Here is a 15,477-nt window from a genome sequence, read left to right as displayed (position 1 = left end):
TAACGAAACTATTAAGTGCCCCTCTCCACTATCATTTTTGGATCATCAACTCTTGGTTTCAGCTCGGTCAACCCCTCCTGGGTTATAACATAGGTATACAGGAAGTTCCCTTCACAGCTCAACTTGGTAGACGATGTGATCAAGACAGGCTCCTACTCGATGATATCTCTCTCTCTCTCGTTCCTTCCCTCCAGAATACGGACCACATATAAAAAGGTGTGGGCTTGGTTCCCTTTCCGTATCAGCGACTTCTCCAGGACCAGGTTTCAGATACAGAAGAGCTGTTTCCTCGTCGCCCCGAGCACCCACGAACCGCGTAATCCTTGTCCTCCCATCTAAACGATACTACGAACGCCCAGCTAACCCTGTGGCCGTTCTTTCGTTTCTCTCGCGCATCCTACTACTATAATCCTTGATGGAACTCCAGACACCCAAACTGTGCACTCCATTGAACTCTCGCGTTCCCCGACACAGTTAGACTGACAGGCCAAAGCCAGGTGGCCGTGCGTTCCGTCTTCTTCTCCAACTCGGTCATATACTTACACGGCACGAAGGCCACAATGCCACTCCCCAGAGGCTTAACAAAAGACTCGAACTTGCGCTGGAGATATGCGGAACCACTTCCCCCTTTCCCCTCACCACCTTAATACCAAACCGATCCAACAACCTACAAAACCAGGAAACGAACTGACACAAGGCATTACTGATTTGGAAGATCAGGAAAAGCCAGCTCCAAGCTACGCGTAGGAAATTCAGCTACAAATGTGTATCTAAGTACCTTTATAGCTATTATGTCAGGAGAGAAGAATGGTTAAAAACATGCCGGACATATTCATTTTGGCTCTCGCCTAGCTCTTGACGCCCGTCAGCCGTGGTCTCAAAAGGAAGCTAATTGTTCCCTAATGATGCCATAGCCAGCCGAGCTTGGCAAATGGTACCACTCTTTTTCTGAGCATTGGCTGTGTCGGCGTATGACGCTTCCGTTGAGACGTGGTGTTCGGGGGCGGGTATGTCGAGCTTATCGGAATGGAGGTTGTCAGTAAAACTGATAACGACGCATTTTATAAATTTCTCCAGCGTTGATGAGACAGACAGACAGACAGACAGAGAGAGAGAGAGAGAGAGAGAGGAAGGGAGGAGGACACGCACCCGTAATAGGTAGTCGGCGGCACCGTGATAAAGCCCGTGGTGTCGGTCGCGTTCCCTATATTCCCGGCAGCGTTTCCCTGGTACGGCGTGCCAGTCTTCTTACAGGCGTCAATGTGGTCGTCAGGGAAGGCCATGTTGCGCAGGCGGTCGGGGGCCTCGATGACGGTCGCCGTCAGGCCCATCTCGACGTGCCACTCGATGTGGCAGTGGAACAGCCAGACGCCCGGGTTGGTCGCGCGGAAGCGCAGGACGACGTACGATCTGGGCATGACGGTGATCGTGTCGCGCATGGGCGGGTTGGCCGCGTAGTTCTCGTCGCGCCCCGTCCAGTTGCCCGCCCCGCTCGCGGCGCGGTACAGCACCTGGAAGTGGTGGCCGTGCAGATGGAAGGGATGGGAGGCGGTGTCAATGTTGTTAACGACGATCTGGACCGTGTCGTCGTAGTCGACGATGAAGGGATTGACCTGGCCGTAGATAACGGGATTCGTGTTGGAGTCGCCTGTCGTGGCGGCACTGTAGAGCGTCGGGACCCGTTGGCTGATGTAGGTCAGGTTGTTGAAGCAGGAGCGAGGGTAGCCGTTCTGGTCGAAGCAGAAGGCAAAGTCGAGCTTCATCAACTTTTGGTACGTGCTGTAGGCCGCGGCCCCATCATAGGGTTGGAATTGGGCATCGTCCACCGGCTGCCATTTGTCCACCACGTCGAGCCTGTCGAGCGGTTTGGACTCGTCCATGACGAGGTAACCCGTGTAATTGTGTGGCCACACAAACCTCTCGGACGAGTTGGTCCAGTCCCGGTTAATGTCGAGAGAGACCAGGAAGGGGTAGTTTCCCTCGTCACTATCATTAGGCGAGAGCAAGACGTCGTAGCGCTGAGCAGGGGCAAGCCTCAACTGATAAGCGTCCTGTTTCTTGATGTATGCTCCGTCGTTCATGATCACGTTCATTGTGTGCGAGTCGAAGTGAACCATGGCGGCGCCGAAGGCCGCAAAGCTTATCATGCGGATTCGATATCGTTTGCCCTTGGTGAAATTGATATGCAATCCCTGCCCTTCGTTCACGGTGAGGTTGTCCGGTATCGGGGGCTGGAAGAGGGTGTTGGACGGGGTGAGCATGTTGCGGACCGAGGTGATACTGTCGTTGTGGTACCTGCAGACCATGAGCCTCTTCTTCGGTCTCGGAGAGAAGCAAGTCTTGCGAGCTCTTACCAATCCGAGACAGTCAAGATGTGCTCCTCGTCATAGTCTCCCTTGTAAGGATCGTTCGGATCCTGCACAACCAAGGGGCCGCGCAACCCGTCGGGATACTGGCCCATGTTGTGGGAATGATCTGATCTCTGTGTGTCAGCGTCTACTAAGGGGTTATGGAAGCACGGAGGCGCAATGAGCGTACACCAAAAGGTCCCTGGGGCGTCGACCGTGAATTGATACTTGATTGTCGAGTCCGGTGGTATTGCGCACTGAGTGACGCCGCTGGGGCCGTCCATGTCGGCTGTTTGTATCTGGTTTATGCCGTGAAAGTGTAGGCCTGTCGTCTGATTTCCCAGCTGGTTGCTCAAGTTTACGACGACGACGTCGCCTGCGGTGGCCTGGATGGGAGGGCATGGCCACTGGTTGTTGATTCCGATGACGGGCCTCCCAAAGCCGTCCGGGGTTGCCCACACCCAAGTCACATTCCAGTCATAGTTCACAGTCTCTGCCCTGGATATTTTTACCAGGCACATTAGCAACCTCGCCAGCGAGAGAAGGGTCGGTCGAAACATGGCAATAACAGCTGGACGGACGTGCAAGCTAAACGAAGCAGGATATCGATACTGAGAGAGATCGGCAGAACATGTACGCAGAAGGAACAACGAACGTCGGCAGAGCTGGCGAGAATGGACTGTCGGCTGCAGGCCGCAAGCGCGGCGCGCGCTGCCATTCTCTTATGATGACGGCAGATGTAGAGGGCCGGAGTGGGGGACTTTGTGACGGAGTAAGCTCGTGATCGAGTAAGCGCAGGATGCTCCAAGCCAATAATCCGGCATGAAACACCTCCACTGGGGGGTCATGGTAGCGATCGCTAGTTCCGCTTTCTTCACGCGTCCAGCTGTCAAGCGATGTGGAAGCCCGGACGACAGACAGGGACGCAACTGCACGGCAGGAAACTGGTCTCTAACGATCAACCGCCACTCCGTCAGGCCGTCTTTCCCATCCTTCCCGAATCCACGAGACTCCAGGTCGATTTCCTTTGCCGTTAGCTTGATCAAGACTGCTGGACGCGCTGGACCTGTCCCATGGCCTCGAAAGAAGCTTGCTGAGAGGATAGCGTGCAGATGGCTTGATGAAACAGCACCTTCATGCAAGGCCGTCGCGAAGCCTACGGAAAGATATCCTCATCCTGCAACACCCCCGGGGCAGCTCTCGCGCGAAGAGCAACACCGCCACTGGTACGGCTGTTGACAGCCCAAGCGCCAAGGAATTACCGATACAGCTCGCGGTGTTTCTTAATAAAACCATGTGTTTCGGGAGCCAAACAAGGCTGAGCCGTGGTAGTCAGTGCGATATGCATGCCGCGAGCGTGACGACGTCGAATTAGCCCAATGGTGAGGCCGAGGAACGCTAGAAAGCATAAAGACGCGGCAGCTCTGGTCTTGCAACGACAATGGGCTTAAGCCCTGGGGCAGCCAGCGTCAGACAGCTGCACAATTCCTGCCATTCAACGGTCGTCTTACAAACCTAGGCCGCCCCCTCATGTTTTCTCCGTATGTCAAAGCGAAGTTCTTGGAGCGCATACTGCATATGTGTGGCCTCGGCATTAAGCGATGTACGCTGTCGTATGCCGCTGTCATGGAAGAGGAGAGTCGCTGAATCTGTTCATAGAAACTCTTGTATTCTTCTGCTTTCCATGTGTTTGCAGAACTGCAGTCACTGGGCCGCGCTGGAACCAACAGAAGGTGAAGAGAAGAAAAAAGAACAACAGAAAAGGGGAAAGGATAAATTGAGGATCGGCCATTGTTGCGAGTGAAGTCGTGCTGGCGAACCTTAGGTAGGTACCTATCTACCTAGGTACCTACCTACGCACGGGAGTCTTGTTGGGATCCAAATTGGAAGGAAAGCTTTCTGTTCAGGGCGATCGACTGCATCGGGCTTCAAGAAGGACCGAAGGTTCGATCAAGTCCACTTATGTCAGCCCGTACACAGTACATGCGTAATACGATAGCGACACCTGAATACGAGAGGACGTGCACTCATCAGCGCTGCAGCTCCTGCAAGGTACCTGCTCGAATGACGTTCAGTCTCCCGATAGTTGAGGCCGAGGTGAGATTCGTCATCATCGACTCGATAGAAAGGGACCAAGCTCGACAATCGGTTTTGGGCCTCGCTGCAAATGGTGCTTCCTCTTCTCGTTGTTGTTTCTCTTCCTGGGGCCATCTCAAGAGGAGCAGGAGTTCATCCTTACCTGCCCGAACTTGCCACTTCGTGCACCTGCCTCGAAGCGAACCCAGTTTCCCAAGCGATTCCGTCCGGAGATCAGCAACCTGCTTCCTTACCTGCAGAGTTGTCAGGCAGCGGAAGTATCGCTGCTCAACACCCTCGACTTCCCTCGACTTGAAATAGCAACCTGATTGAATTGGTAGCTAATGACAAGCTGGGAGTGAAGGCCTGCTTGATTCATGCGTTGACCGGAAAGCCGAAGAGTTCTCCAAGTCGTCGACAGCTCCCACATGCAATCAAGTCATGCATTCAATGCTGTAATCTTTGACTTGGACTATGCAGCATTGATGGCTATGTGTCAACGCAGTGGTTTTTGGTTGGCCCCTGAGCGTCGAATCGGCGTCCATCCGCTTCCCGCTAATGTCATGCAGTGGCGATCCCGTTGGACAGGGACAAGGGGCGTGGCTGACCGGTATGTATGCTAGATTGGGTCGGTGAGAGTGTGCTAGTTAACTCTCAATTCCACAACAAGTCTGGGATGCAGCATTGCACTTCCTGGGACGCAGGGGCAGCCCGTGTGTTAATGAGAGACGGAGCACGCTCACCCACGTCTTGTCTGTCCACTCCACTCCTCTACCGTTTCCCCCCGTTTTCCTATCTGGTTGGTCATTGGCTCGGGTTCTACTTGAGTAGCTGGCCTGTTGGTGCTAATTTTGATGCTGTTCACGAGGATGCAGATCCGAGCGGTTCTCTGGCCAACAAAGTACGGGGTCCGATGACACTATTCTTAGACTTGATAAACACGCACATTCATGCCACCCACCCAGCTGCGGAGAGATTCTATCGTGTAGCATGCTTAGTGCTCAAAGCGCGGGTAGAGACTGCTTTCCTCTCCGGTGTGTTCCCGTTTTGGCCCGGACCTGCTCTGCTCCGAAGCTGAACAAGTGGAACGGTGCGGTTGAAGCTCAATTGACCCCGAGCTGTATGTACACAAGGCTTAGCGGGGCTGAGAGTGAGCTGAATTCGGTCCCAGGACGACCAGGCTGCGACGGAAACTAGAGACCCTCAGCCAAGGTGCACCGACGCAGACCAGCTGGCTCGATCTCAACGCTGACCCTCATCCCCTATGAGGGGTCTGCTCATTTTCGTACCACTCGAGGTTTTCTGCTGTTCCCTGCGCGCCGCAAAGGGCTGACTTTGGGGCGGGTTGAAGTCTGGAAGCCGACAATCAGGTCAAAACCGACTTAGAACCTTCGACGAGAGTACCGAGCAAAGACAACACAGTATGTCAGATGACCAACTCTTTTCGGCATTTTTCCTCCGCCCGTGGTGGTGACAGAACATCCATTCAGAGGCCGCATGCTCATGTCGTTTTGCTTGGTCTTGCCTATTCGCGTGTTTGCTTGGCTCATGACGTGCAAGCCCCTGTGGACCATCCGCGGCCATTTGGGCTCGTCCGCTGCGGGTCTCGTGCCTTCCGCAGTAACACCGATAGATTGGACTTCTAGTTGACTTTGTGTATCCCTTCTCCCTCTACCTCTTGCCCAAGACGGCAAGGGCACAGCTTCCTTCGCGGAGATCGGGGTGGATATTGATTCTCGCTGGGACTCGGCGAGTACAACCGCACCACGTTTCACCAGGTGGATATTGTGGTAATGTCCGCTCTTTGACAGCTTCACGGCTTCCCCTCTTGTTTGTTGTTGTGTTGCTGTTGCAAAAGCATCTGTATGCCGCCAGCCGTCTTACGAGTTGCACTGCAAGAAATGCTTTGGCGAATCAATCGACTCGGAACTGTACAATGTGGGCGTAGGCTGCTCAACCCTGAAGCAATACTACTGGAGCGGGCGACACTGACATACAAAGCAGCAACAACCGAACATGCTTCACCTCGCCAGTTCCCGGCCCTAGTTAGTGATCAGCAGGTGTATGCGGAGAACAGGGTACGCGAACCGAAGGCAACAGGACAGAGCTACGGCTCTGCGAACACCGTGGTGCGAAGCCGTAGCCGCCATGATGACAGCTAGTCTCCTTCATCTTGTCTCGGCCGCTCCAGTGATATTAGTTCAAGTTGTTCGGTGGCCGCGATCGGTTGAATCGGGTGTCAGGCTATCCATACGGCTCTCCTGGCTCAAGTCATTAGCTGACAACCTGAACAAATTTCTCCACATCACCTCTCCGTGGCGGCGAGGTCCCCATTCTCCAACTGGTCAGGTACTACTCATGTAGGGAATCTTGTGAAGGCAAGATTAATTCATCGTCTGGAGGAAATTCATCGTCTGCTGAGCCTGTCCCAATCAAGGCACCCAGTTCCGTTCATCTTCGACATGGCTGGATGAAGCTGATGACGCTAAGTCGGAAATATCAAGTCCATTTATTAGCCTCAACGTTTGATGGATAATCGATACTCAAGGCCTCTTGTCAGGATTGAACGCAGCTGGAGTTGTCTGTCGTTCGGGCTCTGACGTCTTTGGCATGGTACCAAAACATAGAGTCGGTGCTACAATCCCAGCTGGTAGCATACAAGCTACAAGATTGGTCGCCCGAAGCTGCCCTCGTTTCCATCCTGACTGGGGCGCCACAATATGCGGTGGGGGTTCTTGCCACGTGGTGGGTTGGAGCCGCAAGGCACAATCCCGCCAGGAACCTTCTTCGGCATCATCGAATTTCGTTATCGTACCTGGGAAGATAGCATGAGTAACCAATGAATGCCACAAGTCTCTTGTCAAAAACTAACCTCCTCAGGCTTCTCAGAGTCAATCAGCCTTTCCAGCTTGGTTGGGAGTCAAGGGGCAGTCACGATTGACCAGGTCCTCCCGTTAGATCGCCCCTAACCCCCCACCCCCTACGGACATCCGATGTGACTGAGCCAAGGAACGTGAACGTTACTGCCCGATTCTAATACGCTTCATGCACAACATGCGGAAGACGCCTGATCTCTATTTCCGGGTCAAGGATGTTGCTAAACGAAGGATGACAAAGACACGAAATCAAGGACAAGAGACGCCAAGCGATATCGTACAATGATGTTTTGGAGCGTCGTTTTATGCTGGTGTGGATTACAACGAGAGCCTTCCGAGGAAGGTTTGGGCCTACCTCGCAATTCGTGTGGGCCTGGTAAGTGGCTTCACCGCGCTGAGCGGTTTGATAAGACTGCTGAAACAGGCAAGGCAGCAGCAGTGCACAGGCACACAGCTAGCCGAGAAGAAGATTTAGAGAGTGCACCCAGAATTGGAAGGCTGGTCCGACTTGGGTAATTCGCAATTCCACATCTCCTATTTACGCGCGACTAAAGGTCGGAGCTGCTGCTGCTTTTCTTGGGCTCGCTGCGCTAATGGAATCTATGAATTGACATACCGAGGTGCAAGCTTGAAGCCTTTGCCGCGGTGCTCCCTCAGCCCGCATATGTTGCTGCCCTTGAAGAAATCGCAATCGCCACCAATCGGCAGGCACGAGCCACTCATCACGGCAGCGCCTCGGTCCGACGTCAGGGATCCGCTGCTATAACGTATAAAGCGCTACACACGAAGGTACCTCTATGCACGTATGTACAGTACATGGCCAAGCAACTTGCAGCTGCGGGCCAACGGGTACTAATCAGGTTGTCGGTCGTTGGGTTTGCTGATCTGTCTCCTACCTCTCAGGTTCTTTGCACAGAAGCTCGCAATGCTACCGGATGGGCGTGTACATGTACCGATTCGAGCAAGAACACCTCTATCCTGGACTGGTACTTCTCCGTACCTGACCACCAGCGACGGAAGCTCCACCACTCGCTTCAGTCCACAAAACACCGCATCCAGCCGTTGTGCGTTTCCAACACAAGGTCACCCTGCCGACTGCAGCACAACAATTGCGCGCAGGGTTTATTCTTCGGTCAACTTGTCGTTGCCGTACCCCGCGCTTGCCGCGTCCTCAGATCTTTGAGACGCGGTCTGATCCTTGTCTTGCAGCATCCTCGCCTTCTGTTCCGCTATTTGCACTCCGGATAAACACAGTGCCGGTCTAAAGGAACTTCCCGTATTATGCAATCCTGTCCTCCTCTGATATTTTGGAAACAGGAGCACTGGGACCACCTGGCGTTCGTGGGATGAATAGACCTCGCTTCTCGCCGTGCCTCTATACGAGGAGCCAAGGAACTAATGCCACATCGCCGACTTTCAGGCCTCGCCCCTCCGGCCAACATGATCAAGCCAGTGCAACAAGGTGGGGTTGACTGGCATTACGGGTGCCCGCCGGTTGGGTTTCCGCGACCCCAGCTGGACATTCTCCCCAATTCCAGTGCGAGTCATGGCACCTTCGTATTGTGCACTCCCTTGGTCATCTGGATTACTCTCACCCCTCGGGATGCCAGCCTCGACATCTCTGTCAGCAAGATAAGAGGGACACAGAGTTACGCAGTAGAGCTAGTGCAGCCCCTCGGATCGGCACACCGCAGCTGGCTCCACATGGAAAAGAGACTGCGTAAGGGGGGGGATTGAGCTACATTGTCGAACGACCCCGGGGCACGCCGTAGAGTCGAGAAAGAAGCGAAAGTATGTACGTCCTGGAAGCTATCGGATGGAGCACCCCCAGCAATGGTCGGAACGACGAACTCTGAACCAACGGCAACATTACATGGCAAGAAACCAGCTCCTTCTCTTCCATTCGTGCCTCGGAAGCTGGTTTCATTATGTTGTTGTTATTTAGTATCGAAGAAGCTCGCAAATTGCTCAACAGTTTCTAGCAAGGTTGGTCCCTAGTTCTGTCCTCTGGCTTATATGAGCATGACTTCTGTGATATCAGCTGCAACCTCTGCTGCTTCACCATCATGGGGAGCGTCACGTCCTAATTTTGATCCATGAGGAGGCTAGCGGCCAAATTCGTTCGGAAAAAGGTTGTGTTCCGCCTGCCTGGTCTTCTCCCAACTCGCCTGATGGGGGCGAGAGCAATGTCGTCATTGCTGCGTTGGGAATCTTCCAAGAGAAGCCTCCCGGCGTTCACTCCTGAGCCCGGGAGGATACACAGGAGTGTGCTCTTCGGGACTTATACTACTCCGTAGCTCATCGTCTCTACATATTGGGCCTTTCCCCGTGGCATGGGGACAGGTCCTTGTGTTGCAACTGGGGACAGAGAACCCCACACCCACGCCCTTTGTGTTGGGAGGGGAGCCTCCTGTGGGTGGGCCGACAGGGTGCAATGCCAAGCCTGCGACGGTGGATCCTGGATGAGCTTATTCTGAGTACGGATTCCATAGTCCATACATATGTACGTACTCTGTACATACATACATACTTGTGTGGATGTACAGTACGGTACAGTAACCCCCCCCCTTTTCATGTCTACAATGATTTAGGACCACAGGGGCCGAGTGGCAGCCAAGGTGGGAAAGGTTCCAGGTCGACGGCACGAAGCTGAACATGTAGTGTACCGTATATACCGGATTATTGTCCCGCCCGTGGGGTTGAACTAGACCGCAGCATCCTTGATCTTCAACTCGTGTCCTGCCAAGCCCGGAGATCATTGGTTCCCCAGCATGCACACATACCAAAGAATCCCAAGGGGAATGTTCACAAGCATGATCGAGAGAAAGTCTCCGAGCCACCTGTCTGTCGCGCATTTCTTCCGATCCCCCTGTCTACCTGGAACTGTGCAGGCGGATGTGGCACCAAGGCAGGCAGCGTGGCCAGAAAACTGTGACTGAAACGAGACATTCTGAACTGCCCCAATTGATAGGCCGAGATACTGGAGTAAGTGATTACAGAATGGACTCGAACTGATCAACGGCATGCCGAAACGGACCTCCAGCGCCCGCGCCTGCTTCCTCACCAGATATTATTCCCCCGTCTCATGCCCGTCATCACGAGGGTTTGTTCAACTGCCCCACAGCTGACGACGACGCGACTGGAACAACTGATCAACCGTACCACGGTCTCAAGCGCCGCTTGACTCGAAAGATGGATTTGCATTCTGGTGCCATTCATGTGCATACCAGTGTGATCAAGACCAAAACCTGCGTGCGTCCAAGACATTGATGGGAGCGTGTCCAGAGCAGGACAGACCCGGGCTCTTCAAACCAACGTGCCAGCTTGTTCCAAGTGCATCTTGGCTCATGTGAGTGGCAGCCCTTAGCCCTCTTAACTCCCATTCCGTTAACGTATGTGTGTACCAGAGAGATAAAATGCCATCTCCTGAAAGAATGAACCGGCAATCTCAAAGAATCTTCCCAGCAAAGGATGTATGGGAGGTGACCGCAGCATTGCAACGTTGGCTTCAATGTCAAAGGAAAGGAAGGAAGGATTCTGAAGCGCTTTACATAAGAGAAAATGGTTAACTAAATGCAGAAAGAACAGCTAATTCATCTTGAGGAGCTTATCGTCGTGGGTGACTGTTCTCTTTTAGAGAAAGAAAAAGGGTATGGAATGGTGCCACAATCCCGATAACGTATCCGACAGGCCTATAACCCCGAAAGCCATGGGTGTTCTCAACTAGAAAGTAGTTTCGAAGGTAGTCCCGAACATAAGCCAGCTTTTGTTGGGGCGTGTTGCTCGTCTCAGGCTCCTAACATCCAGCACCAGACGGTGACAACACCGACACTTCCAGATTCCAATTCTTCCCTAAGGAGATCAACTTCCGCTTGATACCCTCCCCAATTCTCGAGCTATAACAGGTTTCAATGTCGTTGATAGCACAGGTAAGGAGACGTCCTGGATCATCCAAGCCAACTTGTGTACCCCTCGGTTGCGTCAACAAGGGCATTCCATTGCCGCTCCACAGGTAGTTGATAAGTGCCGGATGCTCGAGAGTTAGCTGATCAATCATGACCAGAACAGACTCCTGAGATCCAATATTCCCATGTTCATCTCCCCGGGCATTAGGATCGACCCTTGATATGCTGTCGGCCCATAGAGTCAGCATAGCCCGGTACATGGCCGCTGGCCACCACGCTGGCCTGCATTCCTTGGGCATCAGACGTAGGAGCCGGATGACCTGACCACAGTGAATGATGGCTTTTTGGCGATGAAAGATGCACTTCCCGTGGCGAATTGGCAATTCCCACTGCAGACCACCGAACTCCTCGCGGCGTGCTAACCTCTCGATCTCGGAGAAGTCAGCTACCGTGTTGAGAGAAACCAGATGGTACATGATCAAGTTGCAATGGGTAGCTGGACACCCTGGGTTGGTCTTGCTGTAGTTCATGGTGATGTCGTACCATTTCTGCAATAACGCCTGCACCTCGTCCAACCGGTGAAGTATCGATTCCTTGGTCACAGGGCAGCCAGCGGGGTGCGGCGTGCTAAAAACGTCGGAAAAACACGACACCATCTGGCGCAAATGGCAGACCATTGCCTGAAGTGGATGTAGAAGCAACCTTAAGTGCTGCGGAGAAAGGCCGGCCTGTCCCATCAAGGGGTGATCTTGGAGGAACTCCTGGAAAAGTCCATGGAGAGATTGCGCAGCAGGCGCGGTGCTGAAAATCGGCTGGGTGCCATTGACTGTACAGACGTTTAATGACTGCATTGCACCAAGCCATTGCGCCGAGTCGGCCGACATCCAGAGTACTTCAGGGGCTGGGAGGGGGCATTGAAGCTCCGTGATCGCAAACAGAGGCGCGGTGTCATGGAAAAGGCTGAGCTCCTGGTCCAGCATGACGTAGTTGTAAACCAGTCTGATCAGGTTGTGAGCCCATACTCCAGTCTACTACTGCCAGCAGTTTAGGAGGGCAGGCAGTTTGGCTTACCTGTGCCGAGTCTCACGCTCAACCCAGGCGCGCCATTGGACCTCGGAATTTATTGCATTGTCATCGAACTTCGGATTCTTCGCAGTCTGTGATCCCAGCATTCCAGCATGCTTGAGCATCTGAAAAACAGATGTTAACATTGACAGTCCTGTCTTGAGAGTGGCGGATCGGTTATCACTTACCGACATATACATGCCCCGCTGGCCCATGGCGATGTCCATGAGCCATTTGTCCCCGCTCCAAGCGCCAAGGACAAGAAATAAGAGCGCACAGCGAAGGGTAGTGGGATCTGCCGACAGTCCCATATCCTTCTCAACAATGTCAAAGAGGGATATGCGGCAAGTTTCCGTCAGGCCCGCGGAGAGATAACGAGCTTCCTGAAGTGGCATAGCTGCAGCTCCCTGGGCAATCATGAGCAGCACCAGAAGCGTCGATGCCTGGTTGTCTTGTAGCATCTCGTTTGGATCTACACAGCCAGCAGTTACCAGGGGGTAGTAAACTGTAAGGCTGCGTAGATAGCTCCGTAAGAAGTACTCGAGGATCTTCGGCGGGGGTAGGACTATGAAGTTGCAGTCTCCGGGGCTGCAATACCCGCTCTTCCTGCAGCTATTATGCCCCCTCCGGTGGATTTCTAGAGCTTTATGCAAGAAGCTCTGGGTGATGGCGAGCAACTTGTCCCGGGTGCAGGAACTTATAGGCACTACCGGCGCCAAGTCAGACGCGTCCCCCTCGACCTTCTCCAGATACTCTTCCAAAGCGCTCCACGTGTCTTCCTGTTTTGACTTTTGCTCTAGGATTCGGAGGTGAACAACCGCCGTTTTCGGGCAATGTCCAGGCGGTGGTGGTGGGTTGCAACGCGCCAGATTCCACTCAGCTTCGGCAAGGACGACTGCTTCAAACTCGGGTACCGCGCTGTCTGAGTGAACTGCCGTAGCAAAATCCCTGGTGCCCGGCACCGCTGCGTATTCAAGTGACATTACGCTAGTCTCTGGGGTGTTGATGGAAGTCCTGGACGACGCCACTACCAGTTCTGAAGGAGACGGGATATTGGCAAAATTGGGAATGGCGCACAGGGACGTGTCCTGTCTGGTGAGCTGAACAGTGCTCGGGTATCTGTCTAGCTCGTCTTGAAAGTCGCTCCACGGAAGATAGTCTGGGTACGAACCGTCTGCGGCTGCGAGGTCGTTTCCCATTTGTTGCATCAGGTCTTCCAAGCCACTCTCCATTCGCATATCACCTAAGGGGAAGCTGAGGTGCGGTTGAAAGTGATGTGGCGAGACTGTCTGTGGTGATCCATTTTCTCGATCGCTCGGTAAAACGACCTCAATAGTGGAAGGAGAGCCGCCAAGTCTCTCGAGCTTCCCTCCTGACCGGCTCATGCTCAAGAATGCAGGGTTGGTCACTCGTGAGGGTTGTGGCGAGGGACCCTGAGTCGTGGCGCTTGCTGCTTGCGCGGCACGAATAGCCGCCTTAGAAGACCGTCTTGCGTAGCGGGCCTCGCATGGTAGATTCTTGTCTGCACACCTCGTACAAGGAACCTTCTTGTCGCAGCCTGTCTTCGCATTTGCGCAGTTCTGACACGCAATTGGGGTGCGACCAGCAGCTGGCGGCAGGCCCCCCGGCAAAGGATCCATGGAGTTCCTCGCCTCGTGGTATGTGGTGAAGTGTCGTTGCAGCAAATCTCTGTTTAAGACGCAAGTCAGGCCAACCACTCTGCCAACACCACCTTTGTACGGCCGCCAAGTGACTGATCTACTCACCGTCTAGCAAAGCCCAGCTGGCACGCACTACAGCGGTGAGGCTTCACGTTGGTATCTGATCGGCAAATGTTTTAGTACCGGCAGTGATCCGGATATTCTCGGAGTACTGACGCGTAGGTAGGTGCCGCTCCAGGTGCTCTTTTCGGGAAAATCCCTTTCCGCAGTATGTACAATAAACTCGCTCGGTGGCCTTGTGCGCGCTCGGTTCCGGTTCTGGCGCTCTTGACTCTGGCATTTCGCTACGGGCTCGGCGGACAACCCGAATGGGACGTTGTGGGAAAAGGTGTAAATCGGCCCCAGGTCAATGAGGGATCAGCACAGCAGTCGCCGTTGTCGGGGCGTTTCTGAACTCGTTTCCGAATGTATCTCTGTAATGGCGTCTAAGGAACAGGGAAGTATTGGTATACCAAACAACAATGAATGGCCATACAACAGAGGGAGGAGAAGGCGAAGAAAACAAGTGTCCGAGACAGGGAGCAGTGCTAGAGTCGATGAGGAGATCAGTCGAGGAGCTCAGGCCCAGAGATGGTATAGAATCGGGAGCAGAACAAGGTTGACCCGAGACGGGGGGTGTCAGGGTGAAAGTTGCCGGGTGATGGTTCCTCTTAGATACCGGAAACGGTGACAAGATGTCGGCCGCCTGCAAGCACTCCTTGTGTGCTCAAGGCTGAGGCGGGGGTGCGGAAGCTGAGCCTGTCAAGACAGTCCAATTGGCAGTGAGATGGCATGAACACTAGGCATAGCAGGGGACCGGGGTCTTGCGCGCTGTGTCGATGAGAGGAACATGGATGGTGGTGGCTGTTCTTGTGATACATACCTGTAGTTCAAGACGCTTTCGAGGAACGGAACTCTACCCACCCAGCCTACTAACAGTGTTCGGCAGTTGATCAGATGGAAACCTTATAGCCATACTTCAGGTCCATTGACACGTACCTGGCTGTTCTTTGAGGAGACCTTTCGGAAACGTGGTGCCGTAGTGGTGAAATTGAGAGTGATGTGAAAACACATTGGTATGCCGACAGCTCCCGGACCTACAGCTTCAACAAGAAAGCATAAAAGAACACCAATATTCTGGGAAGTAAGAGAAAAACGAAGACCATAAACTAGCAGGCCAGGGTATGTTGCTGGAAATTGCCTCTACGTTAGAACCCCGGAGGGCGACTTCCTTTCTAGGGCGTTTTTTTAAGCAGCACCTCTGAGTCTGATCTGACGAGGAAGGTGCTGTTTCCGTTACATCTTCATATGGATACCTCACCAAGGTTCTGTACGCGCCCTTCCACGCGAGTTTGCCAAATCTGAGAAGCACAAACTGGGTTATCAGCAGCAAGAGTTCTCAACGACTCGAAACAAGGTGTGATCGTACACTATACAGCGAGGTGAGGCGATAGTGCGAGAATGACCATTCGGTGTCTGTTTGAGATGCCCTCAGTACCGAAACCAA

At 53.6% G+C, this 15,477-nt stretch overlaps 3 protein-coding genes across 3 annotated transcripts; all 3 read right to left on the bottom strand.

Annotated features, from left to right (window-relative positions):
* Positions 1 to 555: 555 nt before the first annotated feature.
* MYCTH_2300167 (uncharacterized protein) lies at positions 556 to 2,467 on the bottom strand. The gene is made up of 3 exons (XM_003661077.1): positions 2,355 to 2,467; positions 1,150 to 2,295; positions 556 to 1,017 (listed from the first exon to the last, which is right to left on the bottom strand). Exons 1-3 carry the CDS (start codon positions 2,459 to 2,461, stop codon positions 900 to 902), a joined length of 1,371 nt encoding a protein of 456 aa, XP_003661125.1. The 5' UTR covers positions 2,462 to 2,467; the 3' UTR covers positions 556 to 899.
* A 1,272-nt stretch (positions 2,468 to 3,739) lies between these two features.
* MYCTH_2300166 (uncharacterized protein) lies at positions 3,740 to 4,214 on the bottom strand. The gene has a single exon (XM_003661076.1). It carries the CDS (start codon positions 4,138 to 4,140, stop codon positions 3,973 to 3,975), a length of 168 nt encoding a protein of 55 aa, XP_003661124.1. The 5' UTR covers positions 4,141 to 4,214; the 3' UTR covers positions 3,740 to 3,972.
* Positions 4,215 to 11,096: 6,882 nt separating this feature from the next.
* On the bottom strand, positions 11,097 to 13,469 carry MYCTH_2059558 (uncharacterized protein; the record flags this gene model as incomplete). Its single annotated transcript, XM_003661075.1, has 3 exons — positions 11,097 to 12,204; positions 12,277 to 12,362; positions 12,459 to 13,469. The coding sequence occupies 3 exons, from the start codon at positions 13,467 to 13,469 to the stop codon at positions 11,097 to 11,099; spliced, it is 2,205 nt and encodes a 734-aa protein (XP_003661123.1).
* Positions 13,470 to 15,477: the final 2,008 nt, after the last annotated feature.

Source organism: Thermothelomyces thermophilus, chromosome 2 (assembly GCF_000226095.1).
Source record: "Thermothelomyces thermophilus ATCC 42464 chromosome 2, complete sequence".
NCBI lineage: Eukaryota > Fungi > Ascomycota > Sordariomycetes > Sordariales > Chaetomiaceae > Thermothelomyces > Thermothelomyces thermophilus.
This window is presented reverse-complemented; position numbering and strand designations above follow the sequence as displayed.